Raw genomic sequence first — 15,780 nt, 5'->3', positions numbered from 1 at the left:
TCTGTATCTTGTTTTACGGCGGTTGGCATCCAGCTTAATGGTGCATTACCGCCACCCTCTGCTCCAGAATGTGCACTAGACATACATTCTAAATCCCTTCACCCAATCACACACACACACCTGCACTTCACCCTCCCATCTTTGACCATCCTAGTATCCTATTCCTGTTTATTCGTCATATTCTATAAAAAACCCCTGTACCCCTTAAAAATGCTAAAAATACCCGGACTTGTGCTCTCTCACCCATGCCCAGCAACCCTTTTAATGTGAATTCCTGCATCCCCAACTCCCTTAATTTATTTCTCACAGGAATGCCAACAGCAATTCAACCATTGGGTGCATTTCTTTAAAGATTGCATTGTTCACTCAACAGCTCACCAAAACAGGAACAGGACTTCAGCATCTTCAGCTTATGTTAAAACAAAAACAAAAGAGATATTGAGTAAACTTGAGTCAGCGTTAGAGATTAGAAGAGTGAAATCAGATTTTACTCTATCTAAAGAGTTACTTGTCTAAGTGTCTTCATTCAGTGGATAATGGTTCTTCGGAATACGGTCCCTGAATATATTCAAGCCAGTTTAAAAAAACTTTGTTCAGAAAGTTAAATGAATGAAGGGATAGGTATAATAGCGCTAAGGGACTGTCATGACAGGCCGAAAGGTCCCTCTCCTCCCGCTGCGTGGCGCTCCCTCATTAACCTCGGAACCGATGGTTGTCGTCCTCCCTCCAGGCTGGCCGTAACCGGGAATGTGCGGCGGAGGGCGCATGCGTAGCATAGGGCCGAACTCCATCTCCGCCCGAAGCTCGATGCGAGAAGGACGGCGCGCGCTCGGGCGGGGCGGGACTGCAAGGAAAATGTGTGCGCGCGCGGGGTGGGAATGCGAGGAGGATGTGCGCGCGGGCGCGGGGCGGGGCGGGAATGCGTGGAGGATGTGCGCGTACGGGTGGGGCGAGAATGCGAGGGCGGGGAAAGAGAGTCTGAAACAGAACGGCGAGTTGATCGGACTGTGCAGCGTTTCAGCGGCTCTCCCAGCTTCGGCCATGGGCGATGTGATATCTACTCACCTGGATGAAAACCGGCGACTTTTCATCTCAGGTATCAAACGGCCTCAACCCGTTCTCTACTCCGAAAACTCTTCCTCTTGTCCCAATCCCTCACACCCGTCTCAACTCTTCCGCTCCCTCCACACCCGTCCCCACTCTCCGTCACCCTACCTACCAATCGTCCATTATCTACCCACACCCGTCTCAACTCTCCCACCACCCGAACCAACTTTACCTCTCTCCACTCACATTCCTTTCTTTACCCCATAATCGTCCCAACTCTCCTCCCACCACTACCCATACCAACTATCCCGCTCACCCCCTACCAACCCACACCGTCTCAACTCTTCCTCTCCTTCCTACAACTCCCTCCCCATATTTTCCTACCTGCCATGATGCATCTTCGACTACTTACTCGGGAATTAACTGATGTCAAGTTGGTTGAGGTTGGAGTGGTATTTGTAGCAAGGGGTGGGGGCTGTTGTTTCCTTGTGCAGGTTATGTGTGTGGTATCAGTATGATAGACGTGACAGCGGTTCTAAGGTATTCCCTAGTAGCACGAGGAGTACTAGTTGGCTTTTATATTTAAAAGGTTGTACACAATGATTTGCAGGAATGCTTGGAGCAATGTAAGAAATAATGTAGAATTAGGTGTGTTGATGGAATGTTTAAGATCAGTTTAAAATGAAAGAAATGAATCAAGTCTTGAAGACAAGCATATCTTTGAGGTAAAGTGAGGTACTGAAGCTGTGATACTGCGTTCAATATTTCCAATTTTTCTTGCTGTAATTCTCTACAAATTGGTTGAAATGTTGAAGTTGCTGATCTCAATCAGCCTCTGCTCCCTCTGCCAACTAGCCTGAGTCACTAGTATGCATCTGGGAATGACTAACTGGCCACAAGTTAGGGTCTGAAATTAGAACAGTTATGACCAATGAGACTGCAGTCAATGTTTCCCAATAGTTTCCGTTTTAAAGTATGAATAAGGAAAAAGCGGTATCCCATTGTGTGCATCAGGTGCTCCCCCACCTTATAGGTTACAAAATGTGCCATGACGGAGTTTATTCAAAACTCTCAAATATACATTCCATGGAATAATACAAGACTTGGGAATAACAGGTATTTGTGTAGATCTCTACTCTTGAAATCTGAAGTCCAGGTTCAGCATCCAGAATGCTATTGCAAGAATGAAGTGGCAATTCCAGACAAAGCTGGAAAAACAGGTGCTGTAAAGCTGTGCCAGGGCTTGTATGCCAGGCAAGAACAAATAGCAATTTCGATAATGCCTTTTATGCATACTTTGAAAGGGAGAATAATGACACACCTGGTGTCTTGAGGCTCCATAGTACCTGATGACTGATCTGATATCAGAACATCTTTCAAGGGACATCTTCAACTTCTTGGTTCTGTGGTCTGAGATGACATCAATCTGGTGCTCAAAAAGAGCATGGTGATCAGCCTCAATAATTGGCATCTGATAGTTTTGTAATTAAGGGATTTGAAAGGTTGGTTATGGTTTGAATCAACTCCCTTCAACAAGGACCTGGACCCACTTCAATTTGCCAGTTGTTGCAATAGCAGATATCTGCAGCAAATACCATCTCACTGGCTCTCCACTCTGCTTTGGACTACCTGAACAACTGGAACAGGTTTGTCAGGCTGGGTTGATTGACTACAGATTGTTGTTTAAAACATCATCCCCTCAAAACTTATTGTCAACCTCTTAAGACCTGGATTACTGTCTATCTCTTTGCATTTGTATCCCCAACTTGTTTACTGGGAGACCACAATCATAATGGATTGAAAACCATCTCCTTCTCAATGACCATCTACACGCATGCACCTCAAAGCTGTATGTTTAGCCCTCTGCTCTCTTTCTCTACCTGCAAATGTGTGGCTAGGCTTAGCTTCAACACTATCTAAAACTTTGGCTGTTTCACCACTGATATTGGCAAAATCACTGGTGCTGAGGAGGCTTATGAGACTGAGATAGGTCATGTGGTTGAATGGTGCTACAACAGTCTTGCATTTGTCTGCAAACTTAAGACTTTGGATGGCAGCAACATTGGTGGTAAGTGGACAGTGAAGAGTATGATATAAGGTACAGTGGGTTCCAGATTAATGGAGGAATTGAGCTGATGGAATTTAACTCGGACAGGAGCAAGAAGTAGCTAAGTTAAACTTGGGCAGAATTTATGCAGTTAATGACAGGGCCCTAGAGTTTTTTTGTAGAACAGAGAGCCCAAGTGTAAAGAGATATAGTTCCCTGAATGTGGTGATGCTGACCGAGTGGTTAAGGCATTTGGCATACTTGCCTTCATTGTTCAACCGGAACTAGAGCAGCTGGCCCATGTTACATGGTACAGGTCATTGGTGATACCACACTTAAAGCATTGTATGCAGTTCTGATTGACCAGCTATGGAAAGGACTGTTTCCCATCTGCTTTCCCACCCCATGCCTGCCTCTCTCTCTACCCACACCCCCACTGCTTTCCCACCCATGCCTCTCTCTCCATCCACACCTCCACTGCTCCTCACCTTCTCTCCCACCCCATGCCCTCTCCCCACCCACATCCCTCCATTCCCCAACTGGTTTTTTTGAGCCTATGTCCCTCTGTCTCTCCATTCACAACCCCTCCCTTCATCCTTGCTCTACTCTGACCCTACAAGAAAAACTCCAACAGAGCGCGCAGATGTATCTATTAATTCAGAACATAGTCAGCAGATTGGAATCCTTTAGTTACACTAGAATTAATTCACTCTTGACTGAAATTTTTAGAATATTCTTTAGCTGCAAGTTTGTCCCTTTATGTAATGCAATAAAATTAGCTAAACGTCAAAAACTGAAATTCTAATTTATTCGAATGCATTATGGCTTACTGGCAATTAGCAATGCTGAATGTAATATTCCAGTGAACTTTATACCTTCTGTTACCTGCTCTCAAGCTGCAGTTTAGTTGGGAGTATTGAAGGAGACAGGAAGTTTTCATTTCCATTGTGATGGCTATGAATTCTTGATATCATGCAATTTGAAGCTATTTCCTGGATTACAAGTAGGCAAAGACAACATAGTGATGCCCTTGTTATTTGATTCAGATGGCTGAGACTCAAGATACTTTATGGTTTCTGGTATTTCTCAGTCATGAAACCTGCCAGCTACTTTTTCTGTGACCAAGTTGAAATTGCTTACTGGAAATTAGATTTTAATTCAAAATGTCTGATTCCAGATTGTGTTATCTGCATAAACATTTTGTTTTTTTTATTAATTCTGTTATGTGTTGAGTTTGCTAGCCTGGAAAGATCTGACAAAACTTAAGTTGGATTAGATACTGTGTGAAGTTTCAGGAATAACTAAAAATGAATACTGAATTTTACCACAATTGTGAATTTTCTGGATAGTGGTTACCCAAATTTAGTTGGTTTAAAATTAAGATGGAAACAACTTCTGCTGTTGGTCATTATCTATTTTTCTATCTTATTATGGTGAGCAAGCATTTTGCCTGTTGCCTGTTATGGGAACTTTATCTTCATTCTGCCCACCATGACACTGCCCCCCCCCCCCCCCCGCCCCAGAGATAGACATATGCATACAATAGTGAATCAAATAATCACATGAAGAAGATAGGAACAGCATGAAAATTATTATCAGCACCAATGTGAAACATTCAGCAGTGAAAGGAGACTTATTTAGGAAGGGAACCAAATTCCCAACTTTAAGACAAGGTGGGTATTAGAGCTGAGTTTTACATTAAAGTCCATCAAGGTTTACATTTCAAAAGAAAAAAAAGAAATTAATGAGCCAGAGAGTGTAGTCGTTGGTAAATTGAATTTTACAGTGTCTGCATCTTGTGAATTCCTGTAAGAATCCTAGTATCAGAACTGTATAAACACAGAAATGGCCCTGTTTGGCCCACCATACAACCTGAGTCCCTATCCCTAATCTCATTTGACTGCATTAGGCCTGCATATCACTATGCCTTTCCAACTATCTGTTCAAAAGCCTTTTAAATGTTGTAATTGCTTCTGCCTTTACCACCCTTAGATGGCAATTTAACCACCACCTATGTGGGTAAAACATCTCTCTCAGACCTTCTTTAAATTTTTCCCCTCATCATAAATGTGTCCTCTAGTTCTAGACTATCCTGCCCTGGGAGAAAGGTTCTAGCTATGCCTTTAAATGTTTTCTCACTTTTATAAGGTCAGTTTTAAAAAAAACAAGCTGCCCAACACTTTCAGCCCTCCTGCAAGCAGAGTACAGCCAAAATCCACCTGATCACGATCGGACAGCTCACCCACTCCCAGATCGACTTCCTCTTCCTATCTGAGCCTTTAATGGTCAGATCCACTGATGTCACACTGGTGTTCTTCTCTGACCACTTGAGTTAAGGAACTAGAAAGGGAGTACACAAGTTGGAGAACATTGAAACCCTTCTTTAATTGCCTTGTTTCCTGGTGGGAAGTGACCAAGGAAAGCATCAAGAGGTTCTCCATGCACAAAGGGGTTCAGAAAGCTAAGACAGGGTCAGAGGGAACTGTGTAAACTCCAGACAGAGTTATATAGCAACTGCTCCTATTGCAATTGTAGGGGTGCATGTGAGGGAGGAGTTATGAAAGATAAAAAGCCGGCAAACCTAGTACTTCACTGCCAAATCCTCCGAGATCATCATCTGATCCAGGGTACACACCATGGAACAGCATGAGAGTTTTTCATATTTCTTCTTACAAAAAGTTCACAGAGGGGCTCTGTGATCTGCAGCCTTGAGAGAGAGAATGGCTCAGTAGCATTCTCATAAATGGACATATTGAGGATCTGTAGGTCCTTCTATGCCAGTTTTTTTGATAGAAAGGCCACAGACACCAGAACCTACCTGAACTTCCTGTCTATCATGCAGGTGTTGAACAACAGCAAGCAGGAGAGTTTGAAACAGTCACTGACCTAGGAGGACCTGACTGGCTCCATCTATTCCTTTGATTCGAATAAAACTCCCGGAAGCAACAGCTTACGGGCTAGGTTCTGGACTCTGTAGGGTGGATTGGTCCAGTGCTGCTAAAAGTGTACAGTGCTCTGGTTCTAGCTGTACACCATAAGGAAAAACCCTTACCTACAAGCAGGAGGAGGAAAGTGATGACATGAAGAATTGGAGACTCATTTTGTTCTTGAATGTTGACTGAGATCCTGTCTAAGACCATTGCCAACAGGGTCATTTATTCTGGGACAAGTGATCCACCCGGACCAAACACGCTGGCAGGAAGGTCTTTGAAAGTCTTGTGTTGCTGAGGGACACTGTTGCCTGCGTGCAGGACAGGGGATGCTTGTCTGGTCAGCTTGGATCAGGGGAAAGCCTTTGACAAGATAACATATACATACACACTGGACGTATTCTTCAAAATGGGCTTTGGCAAGGGAATCAGAAATTGGATCCAAATGCTCTACACAGACACCTGTATTGCAATCCAAATCAATAGGTGAGAAACAGCTTCCCATCGTCTAAAATCAGGAAGGTTTTCACTCTCCCCTGTCTTGTTTCTATGCTGTATAGACTCTTTGTCAAAGTAATCATGAAGGACGAGAGCGAAAGAGGGTGATGTTGACGGGCTATAGAGGAACCTACATGAAAGCTTCCTCAGATCCGCGGTCAGTTCACAAATTGATCAGCACTTGCGACCAGTTTGAGTTGGCATTGGACCAGTTAACTGCATGAAGAGTGAGCCAATACTTTTCAGCAACTGGCCCGACCAATCCAATGTTCCCTTCACCATGAGGTCCAATTACGTAAAGGTGTTGGGGATTTGGTTGGGAGGGGCCAGGGCTTATAACGTAAATTGCCTGGAGTAGACTGGGAGGGCAAACGAGAAATGCAGACTGTGGGGAGGGAACTCCCTATCGATACCTTGGAAGAACCTAGTCATCAGGTGTGAGGTGCTCTCAGGCAGGGGTATTTGGCGCAGGTGTGATCCATTCCCTGCTCACCCAGCTTGGAAATCACCCGAGCTGTCTTCAGGTTTAGCTGGGGATCAACGGGGCCAGAAACATACCCAATGTCGCCCTCGATCTGATGACCACATTCGTGTGTGATCGCATCAGGCTGTGCGTGGAACCTAGATACATAGGTGTTATGTTTTGGAACTCCAAAACACAATTAATTTGAAGAAAAAGGCAGGAGCCCAAGAGATGCAAGTCTAACTTCGTGTTTAAGCGCAAGTATTTTGTGGTTGTGTCATGACATTTGCAGTTCACTGATTTTTACATATTAGATTATGAGAACACTCAGTCCTCGTTTATTGTCATTTAGAAATGCGTGCATGCATTAGGAAATGATACAATGTTCCTCCAGAGTGATATCACAGAAAAACAGGACAAACCAAAGACTAACACTGACAGAACCACATAATTATAACATATAGTTACAGCAGTGCAAAACAATACCATAATTTAATAAAGAACAGACCATGGGCACGGTAAAGAAAGTCTCAAAGTCCCGAGTTGATCAACTCTTGAGTCCCCAATAGCAGGTGGCAAAGGGAGAAACTCCCTGCCATAAACCTCCAGGCACCGACAATTGCCAATACATTGGAAGGACCTGACCACAGCCAACACTGAGTCCGTCCGTCCGAAAGCTTCGAGCCTCCGACCAACCCCTCCGATACAGCCTCCCGAGTGCCTTCACCTCGCCCAGCCGCCGAAACAAGCAAAGCCGAGGATTTGGGACCTTCTCCGGAGATTCCGGACCACACAGTAACAGCGGCAGCGAAGCAGGCATTTCAGTAGTTTCTCCAGATGTTCCTCTGTACTCTTATGTCTGTCTCCATCAAATCAGAATTGTGCACAGTCCCCTACTTGACAAATAACAGCCATCACCACCGAAATGGTGGTGAATTATTTAAGCAAACAAGAATTCGTAATCAAACAATACATTTACAATACTAGTGAAATATTTAAATACATAACCATGGGCAGCAAGTACCACTACGTACTAAGCTTCTGTCTGTCCCCAGTGTTGTGAAGGATGGGTCTGGCCCTGTTGCTGCACGACATCCTGGTCGGCTGGATGTTGCTGTACTGCCTGTCCTTCATGGAAAGGTTCTTTCAGACCAACATTTTTGACCACAAGTCCATCAGGCAGTGGTCAGCACGGAACGTCCTACAGACTCTGTTAACAGACTGACTCAGTGATACAGTGGGGTGGTTTCCCAAGCACGCTGTCCAGACCATCTGGCAGAATATGCCTCATTCCCTGACCTCACCAACAGGCACCAAAACCTCACCTGGCTGGCAGTGAGAGGGGCCCTTCCAGTTAGATCCTGCATGCCTGGAGCATCATCACAACCTACAGCTGGTGGGATGACTGTAGTGAGGAAGAGACAGTAGCTCACCTCTTTGCAAATAGTGGGTTTGTGAAGAGGGTCTGGAGAAAGATAAATGGGCCTGTGTTGTGTTTCATCTTGAACAGCTGCATGACAGAGGACTCTCTGATCTACGGGCTGTTCCCAGGGTAAACGGAAGAAAACATCAAGTGCTGCTGGCAGATTATCAACTTGGTGAAAGGCGCTCTTTGGTCTGCATGAATCTTGTTGGTCTACCAGTACATCGAAATATCTGTGGAAGAATGCTGCCGACTGGCACGTTCCAGGCTGCAGGAGTGTATGCTGTGGAATACACTGATGCTTGGTGCTGCTGCCACAAGGACTTGGTGGGGAGGACCACGGGGAAGGGGCCAGGTGGGAGAAGGAAGGCCTTAAACTATTGTAGTACTTAATATAAAATTGCAGGGTGCCACATGAGTGGAAGCTGTTCTAGTACAGTATGGAAAATATTGGCCATATATATATAAACGAAAGGCATGGAATGGTTTATTATAATTTTTTAAAGTTATGAATAAAGTTTGTTTTGTTAATAAAAAATTACAGTCAGTCCTCAGCCTGCCACATTCCGGTGAGAATAAACCCAGTTTTATCAGTTTCTCTTTATAACTGCAGCCCTCCATTCCAAGCAGAATTCTGGTGAATCTCTTCTGCATGCTTTCTCTTGCTCTATGTCTTTCTTAATATGGTGACTAGACCTGTGCATATTACTCCAAATGTTGTCTAACCAATGTTTTGTACAGCTGCAATATAACATCTAAACTACAGTGTTTGCTCTTACAGAGCAAGCGTACCAAATACCGTCTTCAAGTCTCCATTGAGCTGTTGCTACTTTTAGCAAGCAAGGTCTCTCTACATCAGCAATCCTAAGGTGCATATGTTGGTATATCCTAGGGGAGTTTGATCTCTCAAAGTGCGTACATTTGTCTGGATTATATTCTGTTAAGCATTTAATTGGTACATATCTCAAATGGATATTGTTCATTTTTGGAACAGTAGTGGAGCTAGAAAAGCCGTTACCTCAGTTCTAGCAACCCAGATTCACATTTGACCTAGGGTTCTGTCTGTGTGGAGATTGTATGTTCTTGTGTCGTAGTCTGCTTTCTTCCCACATCCCAACCACATGGTTTGGGAGATAATTGGCCAGATGATGTACAGGTGCCCCTGTTTTACACAATTGGGAGAGGCATTCAGTGTGGAGTTCCTAGAAATTGCTCTGCAATGTAAGTGCTGGAACTCCATAGCAACACACAAAATGCTGTAGGAACTCAACTGGTCAGGCAGATCAATGAACAGAAATAGAGTTGACGTCTCAGGCTGAGACCCTTTATCCTGAGGTGCAAAGGGACTTGCAAGTCCTTGTACAGGACTTCCAGAAGGTTAATTTGCGGGTTGAGTCTGTGGTGGGGAAGGCAAATGTGATTTTAGCATTCATTTCAAGGGAACTAGAATATAAAAGGAATTCAGGGTGGTGGTCTCAGAAAATGCCCTGCAACGTAAGTGATTCTGCCCATGCAATTTTGAGACTTATAAAGCCCTTGTGAGGCTGAACTTGGTGTGTTGTAAGCAGCTTTGAGTCCTTTATCTTAGAAAGGTGGTCTTGTTGCAAAGTTTGCAGATGATATGAAGATAGGTGGATGGCTAGGTAGTTTTGAGGAAGTAGACTACAGAAGGACTTCGATTAGGAGAACGGGCAAAGAAGTAGCAGATGGAATGCAGTGTCAGGAAGTGTATGGTTATGCACCTTGGTAGAATAAATGACTATTTTCTAAATGGAGAGAAAATACAAAGAACTAAGACACAAAAAGGACTTGGAGGTTCTTGTGCAGGATTCCCTAAAGGTTAATTTGCAGGTTGAATGTGTGGTGAGGAAGGCAAATGTGATGTTTGCATTCATTTCAAGAGGACTAGAATGTAAAAGCAATGATTTAAAGTTGAGACTTTATAAGGCACTGAGGAGACCTCACTTGGGGTATTGTGAACAGTTTAGGGCCCCTTGTCGTAGAAAGGAGGTGCTGAACCTGAAGAGGGTTCAAGGGAGGTTCACAAAAATGATTCCAGGATTGAATGGCTTGTCATATGAAGAGTGTTTGATGGCTGTGTTAGAATTCAGAAGAATGAGGAATGACCTCATTGAAACCTATTGAATGGTGAAAGGCCTCGATAGAGTGGATGTAGAGAGGGCTTCCTATGGTGGGAGTGTTCAATACCAGAGGACACAGCCTTAGAATAGGAGGGGTGTCATTTTAGACCTGAGATTAGGAGGAATTTCTTTAGCCAGAAAGTGGTGAATCTGTGGAATTCTTTGCTACAGGTAGCTGTGAAGGCCAAGTTGTTATGCATATTTAAGGCAGAGTTTGATCAGATTCTTGATTGGTCAGGTCATGAAGGGATATGCGGAGAAGGCGGGATATGCGGAGAAGGCAGGATATTGGAGCTGAGAGGAAAATTGTATCAGTCATGAAATGGCAGATCAGACTCAGGACAGCTTCTTTCTACGAGCCATTAGACTTTTAAATTCGCTTGTCTATGAATTGCAACAGAGTCATAACGCAAAGATTTTTGCTCCCTCATGTTGTGGGATGGATGTAAGATTTTAAATGAATTCTAAATATTCCATTAAAATAAAATGAATTTTTCAAAGTGTGTGTATAATGTCACTCTTCCCAAAATACAGTAATGGTGTGGCGACCCACTTTCTGGCACACACGAACCGGCTCACAACAGCGCGCGCAGGCAGAGGGCCGGCCCCAAAAAGGGCGCCAGGCCATCTTCAGCAGGGGGAAAATCCCGCGTGCAGAAAGGGTTTGGAATATGCATTCCCCACAGCAATCCCGCCCAGGGAGGGCGGGAACGGGAAGGCTTTAAAGTGGGCCGCGAAGTTTGAATAAATCTCTTCATCGCAACTCTAACTCACCGACTCCGTGTGGTTATTCTAGCGCTGTGTGTAGCACACCGCTACAATTGGTGACCCTGACGGCCCAAACGATATTTGGACCAGAGATGACCGACGCTGCATCTGTTCACGCAGTTTCATTAAAACTGCCAAGCTTCTGGATGCTGCGACCCCAATTATGGTTTGAACAAGCAGAAGCACAATTCCACATTTGGCAGATAACCTCGGAGTCCACTACTACGTGCTGAGCTCACTCGACCAGGAGACTACTGCACAAGTTGAGTTTATACAGTTGCCCCCGGAGGACGGCAAATACACAGCATTCAAAGCCCTGCTCATGAGGACTTTTGGACTCTCACGGCGCGAACGAGCACGCCGCTTAATGCACCTGGATGGTTTGGGAGACAGGCCGCCGTCAGCATTAATGAACGAGATGCTGGCCCTGGCTGAAGGACACAAATCCTGCCTCATGTTTGAGCAGGCGTTCCTAGAGCAACTGCCCAAGGACATATGCCTGCTGCTGTCCAACGCAGATTTCAGCAACCCCCGGGAGGTGGTGGCCCAAGCAGATGTGTTGTGGAATGCCAGGAAAGAGAGAGGGGCATCCGTCGCACAGATCACCAAGCCGCGAGCCCAACGAACAATGGTGTTTCTACCACCAGCGGTGGGGCACAGAGGCCCGCCGCTGCAGACCACCCTGCAAATTCCCGGGAAACACCAGGGCCAGCCGCCGCTGATGGCTACAGCGGCTGGCCATCAGGACAGCCTCCTGTACGTCTGGGACAAGCAGTCGGGACGCCGCTTTTTGGTCGACACCGGAGCGGAGATCAGCGTCTTACCTCCAACGAGTTACAACACCCGCAACAGAGAACCAGGACCCACCCTGAGGGCCGCTAATGGCAGCACAATACGAACCTACGGCACCCGCACGGTGCGGCTACAGTTCAGCTCCAGCCGGTTCACGTGGGACTTCACACTGGCCGCCGTGGCCCAACCACTGCTGGGAGCAGATTTTCTACGAGCCCACAGCCTGCTGGTCGACCTGCAAGGGAAGCGATTAGTCCACGCCAAGACTTTTCAAACGTTCTCCCTGGGTGAAGCAAAGTTGCCAGTCCCACACCTGGACTCCATCACGCTGTCCGACGATGAATTCACCAGGGTCCTGGCGGATTTCCCATCAGTACTGACACCGCAGTTCACGGCAGCCATGCCCAGACACGGAGTACAGCACCACATCCCGAACAAGAGACCACCCCTCCACGCCCGTGCTCGAAGGCTTCCCCCGGACAAGCTCCGACTGGCGAAGGAGGAGTTCAAGAAGATGGAGGAATTAGGGATCATACGACGGTCCGACAGCCCATGGGCCTCCCCCCTTCACATGGTGCCCAAGGCAATGGGGGGCTGGAGACCATGCGGTGACTACTGCAGACTGAACGAGGCTACAACGCCAGACCGCTACCCTGTGCTGCACATTCAAGACTTCGCAGCAAACCTACACGGCGCAAGGATCTTTTCCAAGGTAGACTTCATCCGGGGATACCATCAACTCCCTGTACATCCGGACGACATCCCCAAAACAGCACTTATCACCCCGTTCGGACTTTTCGAATTCCTCCGAATGCCGTTTGGTCTAAAGAATGCCGCACAGACTTTCCAGCGGCTAATGGACGCGGTGGGACGCGACCTGGACTTTGCATTCATCTATTTGGACGACATCCTCATAGCCAGCAGTAGTCGGCAGGAGCATCTGTCCCACCTCTGCCAGCTCTACTCCCGCCTGAGCGAATTCGGCCTTACAATCAATCCAGCCAAATGCCAGTTTGGACTTGACACCATCGACTTCCTGGGCCACAGGATTACTAAAGATGGGACAACCCCGCTGCCCGCCAAGGTAGATGCGGTCCGCCACTTCCCCCGACCCAACACAATCAAAGGCCTGCAGGAATTCGTGGGTATGGTGAATTTTTACCACCGTTTCCTCCCCTCAGCAGCCCGAACCATGCGCCCCCTGTTCACCCTGATGTCGGGTAAGGGCAAGGACATTACCTGGGACGAAGAGGCCGCAACTGCTTTCGTTAAAACCAAAGAAGCCTTAGCAAACGCCGCAATGCTAGTGCACCCCAGAACGGACGTTCCTACTGCCCTCACGGTGGACGCATCCAACACAGTGGTCGGTGGAGTGCTGGAACAACTCATCAAGGGCCGCTGGCAACCCCTGGCGTTCTTCAGCAAGCACCTACGACCACCTGAACTCAAATACAGTGCTTTCGACCAGGAGCTATTGGCACTATACCTGGCAATCCGGCATTTCAGGTACTTCTTAGAAGGTAGGCTCTTCACTGCGTTCACAGACCACAAACCACTTACCTTTGCGTTCACTAAGGTGTCCGACCCCTGGTCGTCCCGCCAGCAGCGACATCTGTCCTACATCTCCAAGTACACGACGGACATCCGGCATGTCTCTGGAAAGAACAACGTCGTGGCGGACGCACTTTCCAGACCTACCATACAGGCCCTGTCCCAGGGGGTGGACTATGCAGCGCTGGCAGAGGCACAGCAGGCAGACACTGAGATCCCCAGTTACAGGACTGCAGTCTCCGGTTTACAGCTTCAAGACCTCCCCGTAGGCCCAGGTGAGAGGACTCTACTATGTGACGTAGCTACCGGCCAACCCCGCCCTGTCGTCCCAGCAGCCTGGCGCCGGTGGGTTTTCGAGTCCATTCACAACTTAGCACACCCCTCCATCAGGACAACGGTCCGGCTGGTCGCCAACAAGTTCATGTGGCATGGACTTCGTAAGCAGGTCAGTGAATGGGCCAAAACGTGCATGCAGTGCCAAACGGCCAAGGTGCAGCGGCATACCAAGGCTCCCCCGCAGCAGTTCGAACCCACCCGCCAGAGGTTCGACCACATTCATGTGGATATCGTGGGGCCCCTGCCAGTGTCGCGAGGAGTGCGGTACCTCCTAACGATGGTAGACCGCTTCACCAGATGGCCAGAGGCAGTCCCGCTCACCGACACCACCTCCGAATCCTGTGCCCGAGCACTGATCGCAACCTGGGTAGCACGCTTTGGGGTACCGGCCCACATTACCTCCGACAGGGGCGCCCAGTTCACCTCCAGCCCGTGGTCGGCTATGGCCAGCCTTTTAGGAACACAGCTACACCACACAACTGCCTACCACCCACAGTCGAACGGACTAGTGGAGCGCTTCCACGTACGGCGTGCCCCTGGTCGTCCCAGGAGAGTTCATACCAGCCCCAAGGGGGCAAGAGGAAGAACCCACAGCAGTCCTGGACAGACGACGGGAGAGGCTCGGTAACCTGGCCCCCATACCCACTTCACAGCACGGACAGAGCCCGACCTGTGTACCCAAAGACCTGCAGAACTGTAAGTTTCTTTTTGTACGACGGGGCGGACACCGGGCACCGCTACAGCGGCCCTACGAGGGACCGTTTAAGATGATCAGGAACAATGGGTCCACGTTCGTGCTGGACACTGGGGGGAGAGAGGACATATTCATGGTGGACTGACTCAAACCGGCCCATGTAGACTTGGCGCAACCGGTCCAGGCTTAGGCACCGCGGCGCAGGGGCAGACCTCCCAAACAGAGGCCGATCCAGACTGTGGACATTGGGGGAGGTATCGCCGGTTCTGGAGGGGTGTTATGTGGCGACCCACTTTCTGGCACACACGAACCGGCTCACAACAGCGCGCGCAGGCAGAGGGCCGGCCCCAAAAAGGGCGCCAGGCCATCTTCACCAGCAGGGGGAAAATACTGCGCGCAGAAAGGGTCTGGAATATGCATTCCCCACATCAATCCCACCCAGGGAGGGCGGGAACGAGAAGGCTTTAAAGCGGGCCGCGAAATTTGAATAAATCTCTTTCATCGCAACTCTAACTCACCGACTCCGTGTGGTTATTCTAGCGCTGTGTGTAGCACACCGCTACAATGGCTTATTTGTGGATGGGAGAGCAGTGGAGTACAACTTTGTGTTAACTTTAGCATAAGGCATCTGCATTTAGGAAATCCAAGCAAATAGTAAGAAATCCTGCAATTTGAATACATTCAATAAATTCCTATCTCCTAACTTCAGACTATCACAGGTGATGCTTTATCAAAGTGTGACTGAGATTGGTATAGTGTATACCAATACAGTATACTGTATTCAGTCTCACAGTACTTGGGGATCTGAGATTGCAAATTGGATCACCATATACAAGCACCTATGTGCAGAATGAACTTGAGCTTCCAGTTATTTGTGACTTAATTCTTTGTTGCACTCCTGTGTTTGCCCTCCTAAGTATACCCAAAAAAAATCTTCCAACTTGATAAATTGCAGCCGTCAGTTTGTTTTTGTTTCACTGGACGACTGATTTCCAGATGAAAAATATTGTTTATATTTCTGAAAACAAAACAAAGCTAGTTTTTGCTACAATCATAGTTAATTCCAAGCCAAAATCAAACTACTGTGCCT

The 15,780-nt window shown here is 47.3% G+C and overlaps 1 protein-coding gene across 1 annotated transcript in view; it reads left to right on the top strand.

Moving 5' to 3' along the window:
* Positions 1-962: 962 nt before the first annotated feature.
* Positions 963-15,780, top strand: part of LOC140186083 (protein Niban 2-like) — a 330,169-nt gene continuing 315,351 nt past the window's right edge. Inside the window, exon 1 of the mRNA XM_072239948.1 lies at positions 963-1,096. Coding sequence (XP_072096049.1) covers positions 1,042-1,096 — 55 coding nt within the window. The 5' untranslated portion in view covers positions 963-1,041. The remainder of the gene's footprint in view (positions 1,097-15,780) is intronic.

This window comes from Mobula birostris, chromosome 22 (assembly GCF_030028105.1).
Source record: "Mobula birostris isolate sMobBir1 chromosome 22, sMobBir1.hap1, whole genome shotgun sequence".
NCBI classification, from domain to species: domain Eukaryota; kingdom Metazoa; phylum Chordata; class Chondrichthyes; order Myliobatiformes; family Myliobatidae; genus Mobula; species Mobula birostris.
Note: the sequence above shows the minus strand (reverse complement) of the source record. Positions and strands in the feature narration are given on the sequence as shown.